The sequence below is a fragment of the Trifolium pratense genome, linkage group LG2 (assembly GCF_020283565.1).
Source record: "Trifolium pratense cultivar HEN17-A07 linkage group LG2, ARS_RC_1.1, whole genome shotgun sequence".
Lineage (NCBI taxonomy): Eukaryota > Viridiplantae > Streptophyta > Magnoliopsida > Fabales > Fabaceae > Trifolium > Trifolium pratense.
The window spans coordinates 32,277,389-32,294,065 of record NC_060060.1 but is presented as its reverse complement, the minus strand read 5'-3'; the positions used below and the strand labels follow the sequence as shown (position 1 = coordinate 32,294,065).

The 16,677-nt window shown below is 34.1% G+C and overlaps 2 protein-coding genes across 5 annotated transcripts in view; one reads left to right on the top strand and one right to left on the bottom strand.

Annotated features, from left to right (window-relative positions):
- LOC123910522 (DExH-box ATP-dependent RNA helicase DExH7, chloroplastic-like) overlaps nucleotides 1-12,777 on the top strand; it is a 32,929-nt gene extending 20,152 nt beyond the window's left edge. For all 4 annotated transcript variants that reach the window (XM_045961663.1, XM_045961662.1, XM_045961661.1 and 1 more), the window contains exons 24-34: nucleotides 47-103; nucleotides 1,914-1,997; nucleotides 2,859-2,957; nucleotides 3,047-3,187; nucleotides 4,504-4,574; nucleotides 5,796-5,865; nucleotides 8,391-8,483; nucleotides 9,182-9,394; nucleotides 11,441-11,533; nucleotides 12,022-12,144; nucleotides 12,384-12,777. In XM_045961663.1, the coding sequence (XP_045817619.1) occupies nucleotides 47-103; nucleotides 1,914-1,997; nucleotides 2,859-2,957; nucleotides 3,047-3,187; nucleotides 4,504-4,574; nucleotides 5,796-5,865; nucleotides 8,391-8,483; nucleotides 9,182-9,394; nucleotides 11,441-11,533; nucleotides 12,022-12,144; nucleotides 12,384-12,461 (1,122 nt within the window). In that variant the 3' untranslated portion in view covers nucleotides 12,462-12,777. The remainder of the gene's footprint in view (nucleotides 1-46; nucleotides 104-1,913; nucleotides 1,998-2,858; nucleotides 2,958-3,046; nucleotides 3,188-4,503; nucleotides 4,575-5,795; nucleotides 5,866-8,390; nucleotides 8,484-9,181; nucleotides 9,395-11,440; nucleotides 11,534-12,021; nucleotides 12,145-12,383) is intronic.
- A 291-nt stretch (nucleotides 12,778-13,068) lies between these two features.
- On the bottom strand, nucleotides 13,069-15,829 carry LOC123910524 (prolycopene isomerase, chloroplastic-like). Its single transcript, XM_045961664.1, has 6 exons — nucleotides 15,131-15,829; nucleotides 14,734-15,021; nucleotides 14,138-14,329; nucleotides 13,889-14,047; nucleotides 13,568-13,804; nucleotides 13,069-13,470 (listed from the first exon to the last, which is right to left on the bottom strand). The coding sequence occupies exons 1-6, from the start codon at nucleotides 15,701-15,703 to the stop codon at nucleotides 13,156-13,158; spliced, it is 1,764 nt and encodes a 587-aa protein (XP_045817620.1). The 5' UTR covers nucleotides 15,704-15,829; the 3' UTR covers nucleotides 13,069-13,155.
- Between the last annotated feature and the right edge of the window lie 848 nt (nucleotides 15,830-16,677).

Below are 16,677 nucleotides of genomic sequence, written 5' to 3'. Positions count from 1 at the left end.
GATCAGTTTATCTGGACAACTCTTTACAATATATTTCCATTAACAGGCTTTAGAACCTCCAAAAATTGAAGCAATGGATTCGGCAATGTCTCTATTGTATGAGGTACTCTGATCTTTTTTATTTTCACTGATTTTGATGTGTTAGAATTAAGTAAATCTGTGGATTTTCCTTTAAATGTAAACTTCCTAGATTGATTGTTAATGTTTCTATAGTATACAACTTCCTAGGTTACTGCTTACTCATTAAGCATTAAATGTATTCGATGTAAACACCATTATAAATTAAATGTTATGTGCTCTGACCTCTGAGTATAGGCACAGAAAATTACACGAAGGAATTATTTTGAGTTTTTATTTTTCTATAAATTTTGTTTCCGATGCCTTTTTTTACAAGGTTTAATATGTTGGAGGGATTAATCTAGGGTTTGCCCCTTGTAAAGGGGTAGTTGCCTAAAGTTTTTGGGTGGGCGTGTAGTAGTGAAATCATAAACCCTAAATTTTAACCGCAGAAATGCAACTGCGACGGGAAAAGCGGTTGTGCTTTACTTGCAACGATAAATTCTCGTGGAAGATATAATATATCTTATCAAGATTAGCCCCTACAAAGATTTGCATCAACGTTTAATCCTTAATTTGGTGTTTTTAGATTCTAAAATGTGAAAACTGAATATTATTATATTTCAAGTTATGAATAATGTACAATCACTAATGTGTTTATATAGGCTATTCCAACCTAATGGGCTCATGAGCCGAATACATATTACTAAAAAATTGTTATTCAGCCCCTTAGTTAGTTGATCTGCAAGGTTGCCTTGGGAAGAGACATATGGAGTCCAAATTATACCACTATCTAATTTTTCTTTTGATAGAGACCCGAGTATGAGGGATAAAGGAAAAGGGTTATTATTGTAATAAAGAGTATGGTGAGGTTATATGGTAAATAAAGAGTGGATTAAAAGATGCTTAGTTGGCAAGTTTGTTATGCCTTAGTAGTATATAGTGTGGGATTATGGAAGATTTTAGTTGGAAACATTATGGTTAGGCAAAGAAAGAGTGTTGTCTTTCTTTGAGGAGCTTCGCTCCAAGGGTAGATTGAAATTCATTTCCTTCTGCATTTTTCTTTCATTTTACTACAGTATTTTTTATTGTTCCATTTTCAGTCAATAAACACATTATTTGATATACTTGCATTTCCGGGTTCCAACAATGAATTCCAATCTACCCTTGGAGCTAAGCTCCTCAAAGAAAGAGAGCACTCTTTCTTTGAAATCTTCCGTAATCCCACACTTCCCTTACTCACTATATATATATATATAGTATACTACTAAGGCATAACAAACTTGCCATCTAAGCATCTTTAATCCACTCTTTATTTACCATGTAACCTCACCATACTCCTTATTACAATAATAACCCTTTTACTTTATCGCTCATATTTGGGTCTCTATCAATTATGATGTCATGAATGGCTGAATGTTTATCTTTCTCCTCCAACTCCCTAATTCCTATTTGATCTATAGAGACAAGGAATTTTGAAAATCCTCATTAACTTTGGATATAATTGTTCTTTTGATAGGTCTTTGGTTTCTTAATGTGGTTTTCTTTATCTGTTTATTAATAAACCAAAGAATTCAAATGTGGTTTTCTTTTTCTGTTTATCAATAACCTAAAGAATTCAATTGAACTCAGTTCCTTTTGTTTTTCTGAGAAATTTTCAAACTCCACATCAATATCTTTTCTCATCCATGTAGTTTTTTTTCACCAGAAACAAATATTCCATTTCCAATTAGCCGTGTGTGTGGAAATATGTTTATAAATAGTCATAACATGTTTGCAAAACTATGTAATATGATAGATAAAATGTTTCCTGATTTTTGTATATGTTTTCTTATGATGAAACCAAAATGTTGTAGGTCGGTGCTCTTGAAGGGGATGAAGAGCTGACACCTCTTGGGTATCATCTGGCGAAACTACCTGTTGATGTATTAATTGGGAAGGTGTGCACAAATTATTATTTCCTCTTATCTTCAAAGGATTAAAAAGTTTTTTTTTTTATTTTCCTGTTTTCAACGCAGCCATATCTCTCTATAATACATTGATTTTTATATGATGTTTGTCTTTTTGTTTAACTTTTCAAGTTTCTTCACCTAAATTAAAACTATTGGAAATTAAAACATATTAATACTCCATTTTTCAATTAGCTAAGGTTCACTGTATAGCGAGTAGATTAAGTTCAATGTATCTTAGAAAATAGTGTTGGATTAATTACTCTCGTAAATTGCTTTTTCGTTTATTATCTTTATAATTACCAGGGTTATAAACATGCTGCTAAGTGTAAAGTAATTCAAGCACATTCAGAAAAATTATTCTTTCTATTTTTCTCCCTTCTATCCAAACATTTCTACCACTAACAATCTTGCATCAAGGGTCTTTGGGTCTTTTCAATGTGAGATTTGAGTGTTTTTTTTTTTCAATAAACCCCTCATGCCCTGTACTATTGGGCTTGATGTGTGGATAATTTGGTGGGTGGCTCGAATCGATAGGTTCTAATACCATATTAGGTTTTTATTTTGGGCTTAACTCATCCTTACCATAATAAGCAGATTTGGTTCTCGTTATTATTGTATAGATTTGTCTCCTTAGTTTCCTATAATTAGAATGGATTTGATTTATTCTAATTTTAGTAAAATCCTTTTCCTTATTTAGGGTAGACTCGATAGCCTATATATTATTTACACCTTAGGTACTTGAAAATTGGAAAAATAAATTTAGACCTTATGCCTACTATTATTCTTCTCTTTTCAAGTGATATAAGGTTGCTATGCCAGCCACTAATGATGGTGTTTCTGTGACTGCAGATGATGGTGTACGGTGCAATTTTTGGTTGCTTGTCACCTATTCTTTCAGTTTCCGCATTTTTAAGTTACAAGTCTCCATTTGTGTATCCCAAAGATGAGGTCTTCTATCTTATTAGTTCTTTGATAAATATTTAGTCTGGTTAACTATGTATTTGACTTTGAATTAAATGTTGCTGGTCTATCTTCAGAGGCAGAATGTCGAAAGAGCAAAACTAACATTGTTGAATGATAAGCAACATGGGCCCGGTGACGGGAATGATATTGATAGGCAATCAGATCATTTGCTTATGATGATAGCATACAAAAGATGGGAGACTATTTTTAATGAGGTCAGTATGTTATTCTGATTTGTTTTTTAGGCACGACCTCGGTAATTAATTTTAAGATCACCTTGGTTGAGGCATGTACTATCTTACGTATATTGCCTTCTCACTATTACTAATGCTCTAAAAAATGGGATTGCATATGAAGCAGCCTTATAAGTAGAAAAGACTACCATGCATCTTACCAATAAGTAGTGTCCTTGTGAGGGAAAATAAGTACTCCCTCTGTCCCTAATTATAAGACCTTTTTACAAAAAAAAGTTTGTCCCTAAATATAAGACCCTCTATAAATTTCTAGATGCATTTATTACTCTTTTTCCAAATACTACCCTTATTAATACCACCAATTTGCATTGGAATTTGAAAAATCAACTTTAAATACATTTTCCACATAGTAATATAGTAATACCCGCACATATTTTCTTAATACCCGTGATTTTTGTTAGGGTTCTTATAATAAGGGACAGATAAAATAAGTAAATAAATAGAGAAACTGACCTTGCTTATCATAATCATCATGAGACTTAGCTGTGGATATACTTAATTGTTAGCCGTAAGAATGCATATGAATCTATGCATAAGAGCTTGTTGAGAAGTCACATTGGATGAGATATGGCCTGAAAATTTGTTATAAATGGAGGTAGACCTCACCTTACAAGCTGGTTTTGTAAGTTGAGTTAAGCCCAACCCAAATTCTAAGACCATCTCTAATGGGGAGTTCCTATTTTTTAAGCATTGATACCTATTAGGTACGCCCATTGGAGGAAAACAAAATTGAGTATATAATAGGTACAACTTCTACAATAAGCATTTTATCTCTCCTCATTAAGATATATCTTCGTGGGACCCATTTATAATGATGTAGAGTTATTGGTGGGACCCATTTAGAGGGTGTTGGGTTGGAGGGATTGAATACTTTTTTTTTTTTGAAAACTTGATATCCGGCCTAAGGACCGACTAATCTGAGGGGTCCAATCCTACTCTCCACTTGCGGGGTTCCCATTTAAAGGTAGAGCAAAATTTTGTATGGACTAGGCCACCAAAATTGGCATAAGGGGAAATCGAAACTGAGACCTTGAGAGGAGCAAACTCCAAGGTCCCAAGCCAACATCATTAGGCCAGCCCAAGTGGGTGGATTGAGTACTTATTAAGTACTATTATTAAAAAATTATAAATAAGTGATGTATACACGTGAGACAAGTACCAAAAAATGGAGAGCTCCATTGTGGATGCTCTAAGAGAATTATCATATTTGCAAGACATATATTTCATCATAGTATTGCCTTCTTTCAAAAAATACTTTATTACATTGACATTTGCAGAAAGGACCTAAAGCTGCACAGCAATTCTGCGGTTCATATTTTCTGAGCAGCTCTGTAATGTTTATGATAAGGTATATGGTATTCTATTTTATTACTGCATCTTATTCAAGAGACTAAACTCCAAAAAAGTCTTTTGTTTATTATATGTTTACTCTTGCATCTAACCATTTTACTATTTTTCATTTAAGACATCTCTCGGCTACCTCTTAGTATTCTTTCTTCTCTCGTTCCTTAACAATTCTTCTTTATCTGCCCTCCATTATATTATTTGATTAGTAATGTTATGTTTCCTATAAAAAAAACGTCCTCCACCATAAAATAAATGGTATATGTAACAAATAAGCAAAAAGGAGAAATGTTGAATTGTTAGTTTCATCAACACCAAAGGTTGAATTTACATACAATGGACATATAAATATTACAATACAATTTGTGATCCTTGTTTCCTGGTTAGAATAATTATATATTTTAGGATTGGAGAAAATGTATTATTTCTTAATGAAATCAGGATGGAGATACAATAGGTATTGCTACTCCTTGATGCACCATGCAACAGAATTACCCCCAAAATATTACAGTTATGTAATCATTAAAGGAAAGACAAACTGAGAGAAAGTGAGAACCCACCTTGTGTGCCCCACAGATTCTTTGACGGAGATTAGTCACCGTGAAATGGTGGTAGAAACTTTGTACCTATAATAACATGGCAACCCTAAAATAAAAATCGACAAAAAATTCTCTATTACTTAAAAACATCAGTTAAATCTTACAAATACTTGCACCTTGATTTTATTCAATTTAGAACAAAAACATCATAAAGCTACAACAATTAACATAAAAGATGGAAAACGAAACAACATGAAAGCTGGTGCACGACACGGGTTTTACACCCTATACTTATATACGCTGTTTACTTAAAGGTGTATGCTCTATAATGTTAATATAAGTACATGTGTAGGGGTCCCATAACATGCACCTTATTTTTAATATGATGTGATTTATCAGTAGCAATTAAGAGGTGGCTTTTTCTTTGACAAAATCTAATGTGGACTATAAACTCATCTTTAATGTGTCTAATAAGTATGGAAACTTGCCAATTTATTCTTCTATTATACCATGATACACTCAAAGAAATTTACTCAAGTATATTGAAATGGTGATTTAATGTATAATTTATTTGGGTCTCTGGAACCTCAACATTAATGTATGTCAAGGACATGCCAAAGCTTATATTTTTAAATTGTATTTTCTTTAGCAACACTTCATAAATACATGATTTATATGTATGTCAGGGAGATGAGGATACAGTTTGGAACTTTGCTAGCAGACATTGGTCTCATCACTCTTCCAAAATTTAATCAGGTTTGTTGCCTTTTCTTACTAAGTATTGTCTATGAAGTAGGATGGGTAACCAAGACTCCAAGAGTGCTCCACTTGGCAGGTACTCCCCACAAACCTGGGGTACTCCTCTAGGTCTCGGGTGGAGTGATTCTACTCATGTCTCAATACACTTTCTATTAAAGGAAATATTGATTTCATATCATTATTAATCAAGAGTCTTATATGCTTACACTGATGGTATATTTGTAATCACCCAACAAAGCCAAACATGCAAATAAGATATTCCGATTCCTATATAGAAATAATCCCAAATTTTAAAATTGAAATACTTTCGACAACCTTTTAAGAATAACGAATAGATACAATTCCGCTATATGTTTGTGCTCTATCCTAATCCTCTCTATGATGTATGACTGTTTATCTTCATCCTATGTCTCTGCTTTGGATGTACTCCTAAGTCTACATGTAAAGCCATGGCTGATCCCAGCTGGCGCTAGGCAATGCTGGCTGAAATGGTCGCATTACAGTCCAATGGCACTTATGAGTTATGACCATGTTCCCTTACCTTGTGACAAGACTATCTTTGGTTTAGATTATGGAGATAGCCATGGTTGTCAGGATCGGGATCCCACTAAAGATCGTTGGGGTACAGAAAGATCGTAAATCATAGGATCGTAACAAGGATCGTAAGATCCCACAAATTTTCATAAACATAAAAAGTTTATTAATATTGAACATAATCAAAATATAAAAACTTCATTAATCTTTAACATAACTAAAATAGCTTAACTCTACTTCCAAAAAAAATAAAAAAATAGCTTAGACTTTTAAATGATGATTATGAATAACTATGAATAATTAATGGAATTATGAATAATTAACGAAAATAGCATAGAATTGAATGATAATTATGAATAATTAATTGGATTAGGTAGCAGGTGAGTGAATTAGGGAGAGAGGAATGCATTAAACCCACCGATTCCCCATGTGAAATAATGCGTATTCCTATTTCGCTGCAAAACGAGAAGTTTCCGAGTTGAAGCGGGTCGTTTTCGGGTTGGCTGGTGGTTTTAGACCCGGGTCAGAAACGAGTCAACCGGATCGGGTCGGTGCGAAATGGGTCGCGCCTTTGACAGAACTGATCGGAACGACACGAGGAAGATCGCTGTGCCCACGATTTTACGCTCTTCCTCGGCGATCCCACCGCTCCGGCGTTTCTTCCGATCTCTGGACCGCTCCGGCACGGTGGACTGTGTTTGTCGCGTAAAATCGTACGATCTCACGATCTATAGCATGCGTTTAACAACCATGGAGATAGCATTAGCCTCTTCACCAACTAGATACTAAAAGTGCCTTCTTGTATGATACTCCGCCGGAATTATATAAGAAAAAATTGATCAAATCACGCATATATAGAAAAATAGTTTATCACATTTAGTTCATGCAATCTCAATAAAAAAAAATTAAGTTCATTGCCTAAGTTACCCTCCATAAGTAATACTCCAGTTCATTGGAAATACAAAAGGTTAAATTAAATGCGGTGTATTTTAGAGATACTATCATTAAATAGGATAGTAGTTAATTTTTGCTGATGATTCATTAAAGAACGAGTAAATTATAGGAAGTAGTTGATATGGACCAACCTCTAGGTTTTATTGTCTTCGGTGACTCTCTCCTTGCATGTCCGCTTTATCGATCATTCTATGGTTTGAAGCAGTCTCCTTGTGTCTAGTTTGAATGTTTTAGCTTGCTTCAATACAGTTTGGCACGACCAAGTGTGGCTGATCACTCTGTTTTCTTCATTTGTTTTCCTTCCGTTAGAATTCGTTTACCATTCCCTACAAAAACAGAAAGATTTCCCTCTACTTTCCTCCCCCAAAAGCCCTCACTTCCGCTCCCCTCCCCTCCAAACTCGCAAACAAAGTTGTAAAACCCAGAAGCCAACGAGGCCAAAACAGAAAGAAGAAGCCAACAAGCACAATGGAGGCCTTGATGCCAGCACATGGACGTCATGGGCTAGGCCGGCAAGCATCTGTGCTTGTGGAAACATGTGTGGCAGCAACACTTTGGCAGCCGACCGGTCAGTGGTATTCAAAACGTTTGGCAGTTCTACTTCTCACATCAGAGATTGGATATACAAGTGTCCAACGCTCAGATCTACTAAAGCCCTAAAAACAAAAATTGTGAAGAACCAAAGATCTCTGGTACCAACATAAATGTGAACATTTTCCACTCATCATTCACATTGTATTTACTAGTATATATGCAAGAAAGCAAATAGAAACGTGATTCAGCCTAGGCTATCTAAGGAAACTATGAAGGCCTGATGAACGGAAAGAATAACAATGTAATAAATAACAAATATTAAATACAAAATATATTTACTGTCGACAGTACTTAGAAAGTTGTATTAGAGTGTTTACATTAATACAAATATTCCTATACATGTCTTCTACGTTAAGTGTTGTCAAAATTTTGATAAGACTATAAGTGAGAATGCTTTGTTTGTAATTTTCTCTGATTTATAATCTGGACGACCACTTCAGATGGATGGAAAAAAGATAGGGATTCTTGACAGGTGGCTTTCTGACGCATCACAACCATTTAATATGCATGCACATCACTCGTCAATTCTGAAGGTATGGTTTGGATATATTTAGTTGTAACTTTTAGGCAATGCTTGCTTCTTTTTCACCAAAGCTCTAATGTAAAATAACTACAAATGTTACTATTTACAGTCTAATATTTACAACATATATCAGAGATTATTTGTCACTTTGTCCCTTGAGATTGGAAGTATATTTCCTTTTTTACCATTCCAAATATCCCTAATTTAAATCTCAGCTTTAATTGTTATTAGTTTGCAGCATGCATTGAAAGGAAAGTAACAATTAAATTGAGGGATTGATATAAGTAATCATTTTACCGCTTAAGTGAAAGGCTTGTTACATTATCCAATTGTTATTGGGTCTTTCCATGATAATCTGAATATTTATATCTTTGTTTGGATTTCACTTTGTTTGTCCCTGAAACTATTTTTTATGCAATCTGTCTTCCATATCTAGAATACTAATAGTAGTTCTTACTACATATCATTTGAAAGAGTAATCCATTTGTCCTTTATGGGAAATGCTTGTTGGGCATCACTTATGTGTTACATCATTTATATTATTTTCTGAGACAAGGGTCAGTCCTTGTGCTAGGCCACTCATTCTGTAGACCCTCTTATTTCCTGACCTATCATATACAGAAGTTAGTAGTGATATTGAAGTAATGATAAGCAAATATAACCATCAGATATTCTTTCAAGCAAAGATCTCTAAGTGTACCCTTGCAGGCTATACTATGTGCAGGTTTATACCCCAATGTAGCAGCTGGTGAACAAGGTATTGTTGCGGCAGCTCTCAGCAGCCTTAAGCGGTCTCCTAGCTCTGCGAATTCCAGCCGTACAGTCTGGTTTGATGGAAGAAGAGAAGTTCATCTCCACCCATCTTCTATCAACAGTAACACAAATGTATTCAAGTACCCGTTTCTTGTCTTCCTTGAAAAGGTTTGTGAAGTTTTTGCAGAACTTTGTTAAGTTTCCTTTTTAGCTTAAAATATTTCTTCTCATAATTTAGAAATGTATTATCTCTTTAGGTTTGTTCATTTATTTGTTGCTTTGAAATCAATGTCATGTGATAATATGTATATGGTATTAAGCTTAATTGCATATTTGGTCCCATACGTTTATTTTAGGTTTCAAGTTGGTCCTCTGTGTTTAAAAAGTTCCAAGTTGGTCCCTTACGTTATTGATGTCAACATAAGTTCGTCCTTTCCGTCAAATCTTGAGTTAATTTCGTTTAAAACTTCCACGTGGCACCCTCCTAAGTTGTCCATGTATGCAACTTTATTAGCCACGTGGACGATTTAAATAGAAATTGGACTAAAAGGACTAACTTACTGTAACGTAAGGGACCAACTTGAAACTTTTTAAATGTAAGGGACCAAATTGAAACCTAAAGTAAACACAAGGGACCAGATATGCAATTAAGTCATGATATTATAAGAAAATATCTTATAAAATGTTAGATATTATATTAGAGAATCTTAGTTTATTTCTTAGGATTTGTTTATAACCATATAAATAGGAAACTTAACCATTGTTTATAATCTTAGTTTATTTCTTATTATGTTAGAGAGACCTAATTTCTCTATTTATTTAGGATTGAGTCTATGTATCCTTATAAATAGGGATTTAGCGTTTAGTCTTTTGTATCTAGTTATTAAGTATAAATACGGATTAGTGTTCACCCTTTTATATCAAGTATATTTAATTTAGATTTTTTTTTATCAAGTTATTAACTATTATATTCAATGTTCTTATGTTTTCTTTCCTCCTTTTGTCTAAAACTCATAATTTCATCATGATATTTAGAGCTTGGTTCTATCCTCCGTTACTTGTCTTGTCACTAATTCTCTTCCCGAATTTTTGAAAGTTTGTGAATGTAGTAACAGTTGTATTTAAAATTTACTCAATTGAACCCTCTTCCTTTTTTTGTTATTTCAACCGGTCATCCTTTTTTCCCGGCGTGTTTCATGCCTCCTCCAATGCCATCAGTCATTGTCCGCCGCTGCCAAAGAATTTTCCAGCAACTGATACCACCACTTGCAAGAATTATTTTCAGTGCGTTCAATGCACGCACCACCCTCCGAAGCTCCGTTTGCAATACCGTGGTGCCATTCAACTTGCTAGTGCTTCCTCGGTTCATTTGGGGGTCGTTTATCTAATTCATCCACTCGATCAGTGTGGTTCTGCTGCCTCCTGATCAGCGTGTTACTGTTTGTGCCTCTCTATTTTTGGTGTTTCTGTTGCTGCTCGGTTTTCTAAACCTCAGCCTGGTGCTTATTTGGTGCTATCGTTCTGATTTGGTTCAAAGGCGTGATGTCTTCGACATTACCATCAGGTTTAATTTTTCGTTAGGCTAGCTCTGGTATAGTTAGCACTGATCCAGTATTGTTTTAGTTTGCTTTTAAGATATTGCACCTTCTAGTTGGACCTTCAGCTGCGGTTAACCCTAGCCCAATATCATTTTAGGTTTGGTTTGAAGGATTGGCATCTTCTAGGTTAGGCTTTAGCTGCTTGTAAGGATTTGCCTAGTATAATTTCGGTTTGGTTTGTCTGCTATTCACGAAAGTTGGTAGTGGTTTCTTTAATTGATTTTTCGGTGTTTTTTTTGCACGCCTTTTGTCTATAACACACAACAGTATGTATTTACAATTCTAAAATTATTGAAAATAAACCCTTAACTACTTTGGATGTTCCTTCTAGAGAAATTTATGTGCATGGGTAACTTTTCTTATAATCTCAAATTTGATATGTTGTGAAAGTGAATTTCTGTCTCAATTGCATATATCAATTACACGCAAGAGAATGTATAAAGAGACATAAATACAAGGATTTATTTTTTCCCCTAATTACTGGAATTGCATCATTACCCTATTTACACTAATTCCAAAACTCCCCCTCAAACAACATATAAAATATATGTGTCAATCTTGTTACATTTATAATCAATCCGATTACCTGTCAGTGACGTAAAGTTAAAATTGTCAGGTTGAAACGAACAAAGTATTTCTACGAGATACTTCAGTCATTTCTCCATACTCAATTTTGCTCTTTGGAGGGTCAATCAATGTTCAGCATCAGGTACATGTTCTGTTACTCTATTCCTAATAAATGATGCTTATGGCAATGCTAAGATGGACCCCTTATACCTCAATTGGTGGTCCACCAGGAACTACATTATTATATCAGTTTTGTTATTATTTTGAACTTTAGTTTTCTAAATTTATATAGGGCCCGTTTGGATTGACTTAGTTTTGAGCTTATGCGAAATAACTTATGCAAATAAATAAGCTTTTATGTATTATTATAAGTTTTTTAAGGTAGTTTATGATAAAACAGCTTATAAAGATACAATTTTTGTTAGTGAAAACTTATGAATTAACATAAAACTTTATTTATTTGTATAAGCTATTTTCATAAGCTAAAAAATAAGCCAAATCCAAGCGGGCCCATAGTCTTCCTAAAAATAAACAGGAAAAAGTATCTTTTATATATTGCTGGTCCACCATGCTGCTCTTTCAAGAGTGCAATTCTCGTTTGTTTTTAACTTTCTTTCCTTTACGCAATAGACTGGACTGGTCATCATCGATGGATGGTTAAAATTGAATGCACCCGCCCAAATAGCTGTGTTGTTCAAGGAGCTACGATTGACTCTACATTCCATTCTAAAGGAGCTTATTAGGAAACCGGAGGTACCATTTTATAGCTACATTCCATTTCTAATGATATTTTGAATTGTCTTGAAGCCTTCCCATTGCCCACACTGTTTCTCTTATCCATGTTGTTGGATGCATCAAAGTCTACCTTAATCTTATTATTGTTTCGGTTGAATTAACTTCAAGATTATATTCTTCTGTCACATGTGCAGTATGGTAACATAATGCTGTTTGTTTTGTTGTAGTAACAATACCATTATTTTGTTTACTTTCAGAATGTGATCGTTCTAAATGATGAGATCATCAAGTCTATCATCAATCTGCTTTTAGAAGAAGGCAGTGTGCCTAAATGATTGTGTGTCAGAGTCACGTGGAAGAAAGCTGTATCTGCTCTGAACAAGTTTTTGCTAGGTGAAGCATGGGTGAAGATCTGTTTAGTATCTTGTAAAACCCTATAACTGATGATAAATATATAAACTAACTATATTATAATATTAATAATTTAATTACTATGCGACAACTATATAATAGTTTATTCAACACAAAAAACAAACATATAACAGTTTTATACAGACATTTAGTTTTAGTCCATGTAGATATTTGTGCAGAAACTTTAAGCAGTTGTAATGTGACATATTAGTGCAATGTGATAGGTTGTTTTTGTGAAAACCATCCATTAAAATTGGATCAGATTGATCAGTCATACTGGCTTGATCGGAAATCAAATCTATAGTGGGTTTGGTCATTATAATGGACGGATTGTGTTAGCAAACTCCTTATTGTTTGGTTAATCTTTATTTAAAAAAATCATATGATTCATGGTGGGAAAAGTGGTCAACCTTAGAAAACTCCATGTATATATGCTAACTTAGAAATATTTTGAAAGTTTATTTAAGCACAATATATATTTTTATTACAAAATATGATGTTTTAGAAAAGAAAAGAAATTGACATGTGGTATGGTGATAAGTCTAAAATGAAGTGAAAAGTATATAAAATTGAGTTTGGTAAGGCTACTGCTTGGTAGATAAAATCTGTAGAATTATTTCAAATTCCAATTGCATCGAGCAGCTGGGAATGCTGAGACACTGAAACTAGTGAATTAGCTACAATTGCGCCACTGGCAGCAACAGCAGGGACTCCAATGCCAGGAAAAGTGGAGTCACCACAACAATAAAGGTGTGGGATTGGGGTTGAATGTCCGGGAAAGGTATCTTTACCAGCTTGCATAGCTGGTCCATATGTTCCTCTGTTCCTCCGAAGAAATCTTTGATGTGTGAGTGGACTTCCAACTAATTTCACTTCACATTTTTCCCTGCTGAAACCTGTTCCCACTGCTCTCTCCACTGCTCTCCACATTATCTATAAATTTGTTGTTTGCAATAATTAATTAATAATCATTAATAATTAAAAACACAACTCAAATTTCGTCTTCATTCGTTCAATTTCATATACACACCTCTGATCTTTGATCTTTAAGATTTTTGTATTCAGAACTCCTACGATCAAGTCCTTCCCACAACTCAAATGGTTCGGTTCCTGGTAGATAAGCATGTAACACATGTTTCCCAATAGGTGCCAGATTAGGACTAAGTACACTAGGCACTGATATCAACACAACATTCTGATCTGCATCAACTCCTCTTTCCCAATCATTTACAACTATATGATGAATTCCCAGATCACTGCGTATACCCTGCTCACTCAATCTTGAATACTTCAAACATATGCCAACTGAAATATATAAGTAAATAAATAAAAGCAGTCACCAAAACCTCACCTCAGCATCAAATCCCAAATGGAGATGCATGAATGATTCACACTGACGAGTTGTGTTAATCCTATCTGAGTAAGATTTTGAAATAACTTCTTGAGGTAGCAATTTTAAAGTATCCCACATTGATGCATTGCTCACAACAGCCTTCTTAGCACGTATAAACTGCAGCATGCATAATTTGAACATAAAATTCATCTTTTCACATTTTCTCATCAATATTCATATTCAAAATTAATATACTGCTGCACTCACTTGACCACTTCTCAGCTTCACTCCAATGGCTCTTTCATTTTCGACAACAATCTTTTCCACGTGACTTTGAAGATAAATCCGTCCACCAAATTTCTTTAGTCCTCGTACGAGAGCATCAACAATACCTGCAGCTCCATCAAGGGGGTACTCAAGACAGCCACCTGGTTTGTACCATTCTGCAAACATGTAAACCTGGGGGAAGTGGGAACAATTGTTTTGTCGTCAATGCAATATTAGCAACAATGTTTCCCTAATGCTTCAACCAGCACTCTTTCATTAAATTTTTATTCTATTTTACTGCTACTTTTAGGAGATTTTTTTAAAAATGAAATTGATCAATCAATCTTCTACTGTCTGTTAAGTTAACAAAAATCCCTTTAGAGATTTATGTGCTATGCATGCTGTTAATAATCTATTTGTATGAAAAATGAGAAGAGAGAAACTTGTTATTATGGTCATAAATAATATAATCCTCATTTATAATAAAAAAAATTTAAATTGACAAGCTACTGGTTAGATCATAAGAACAGGGTTGCTCAAGAATTAATCATGGTAATGATGATTTGAAATGTGTGAAATATATATATATATAGTACCATCTCTGCAGAGAGTATACTATCGGATTTGACCCCAGCAAGCAAGAAAGAGAGTAGATCAATCCAATTGCGTATAAAAGGGTGTTTGAGTTCCAAAGAGTCAAGTATTTGGGAGAAAGGTGAGAGAAGCTGTGTGGATCGAAGAGCAGCCTGAGGACCCATTTGGAAAAAGGTGTTGAAAAGAGAAGGCGCATATCTAGCAGCAGCTGTGTAAAGAACACCGAAATCTCCTCGAACAGATAGAGGGGGAAGAGCCATTGCAGCTGTAGACATGGGAAGTACAGCATCCTGTGGAAGCACATATAGATAGATACATAGGTAACAATATTATTACATTATATACCTAGACTAATTAGCAGGAGGTAGTAAGAGAGAAAGGAAAAGTACTAGTACTGACTAAAAGCTTTTGCCATTCTCGAACAGCTTCAGGACCGGCATAGTTTTGAAGGTCCTTTAAAAACTCAGTAGGGCCAATGCGGGACAAGAAATCAGCCTCAGGTACATAGACCATCCATGAATCATAAGTAGCGCATGGAACAGACTCTCCCAATGCATCAAGAACTTGAGCAAGAGGGTTAGCCTGAGGACCTCTTGACTGCAAACCAGAGAATAATGATGGACCTGAATCAAACTTATAGCCTTTGACATCAAAAGAATGAGCAGCACCTCCTGCAACGTCGTGACTTTCCAAAAGGACAACATCTTGTTCATATCTTGCTAACATTGCTGCACAACTCAGTCCACCAATACCACTCCCAATCACAATTACATCTGCTTCTGCATCATCATCACCATCATCTAATTTGCTGCTACTGTTTCGCACCACAAAGCATTTCCTCATTGTTCTCCCATTATTATTATTGTGAAAAGAAGAAGAATGATGATGAATTCTTGAACACTGTCTTCTCACTCTCACAACATTACAAGGAAACACGCCAACACCCCTCATCGTATTCATGGCAGGGCACATGAACCACCAAACCAAATCATCAATCTTGTATTGTATTGTATTGTTGTTATTTCTTCTTTTCAAGTTGTAAACTCCTGTCTTCAGTTTAGCCACGTCACTACCCAATTTCCTTTGTTACAATATCCTCTCACAATCATGAAACCATTTAGTGTATGAGTTTCTTATTTTGACATCAAGTAGACCACACAAAAATACAACATCATCAACTTTTTTACTCATAACACGGATACCAATACAAGCAAATAATATTAAAAAAAAAGTAAAAACCCCGTAACTTTGTTGTATTTTTGTTTGAAAATTGTGTTTAAATAACATTTGTGTTAGTTTATATTCACTAAATATAAAATCCACTCTAATATGATAGAATAATGTTTTAACAATTAAATAATAATGAAAATTGCTAACTAGTTAAGCAAACTCAATATAGTCAAATTTTATCAAAAATTGTGTAGTCAATATTTTATATAATATAAAAAAAATGTTATTTTTAATGTAAAATTAGCCTTTTTGTATCATGACTCTAAATAATTTATCTGTTAAAAAAATAATAAAAAATTATTATTATATTAGCTAATACATTGATATTTGTGTTGTGATAAAATAATGAAATATAAATTCGTGTATGAGTAAAACATATTTATATTACGTTATTTAAACTAAGTGTGTTAAACCTTCTTATAAAATGTGCGACAATTATCATTTCATCTTACATTACCCATAAACAAAGGTTAGCTCGATTGATAGGAATATTGCACTATATATATATATATATATATATATATATATATATATATATATATATATATATATATATATATATATAAAGACTATGGTTTGAATTCCGAACTCCCACATATCCATTTTAAGAATGAGATTTCTAGTCATCAGTCTACTTGACAAAAAAAAATATGCATGTACTTAGGAAATATCATTGTGATTCACCGAATTGTTTGTACTTTGTTATTATTAAGAAA

Bases quoted from the DNA above. Each gene is read 5' to 3' on its own strand.
- LOC123910524 (XM_045961664.1), bottom strand. From the start codon at position 15,703: ATGTGCCCTGCCATGAATACGATGAGGGGTGTTGGCGTGTTTCCTTGT. The intron at 14,048-14,137 runs GTGAGTGCAGCA...TGCATGCTGCAG, and splicing joins TGAAGCTGAGAAGTGGTCAA to TTTATACGTGCTAAGAAGGC. The intron at 13,471-13,567 runs GTGTGTATATGA...ACAAATTTATAG, and splicing joins TTAAAGATCAAAGATCAGAG to ATAATGTGGAGAGCAGTGGA.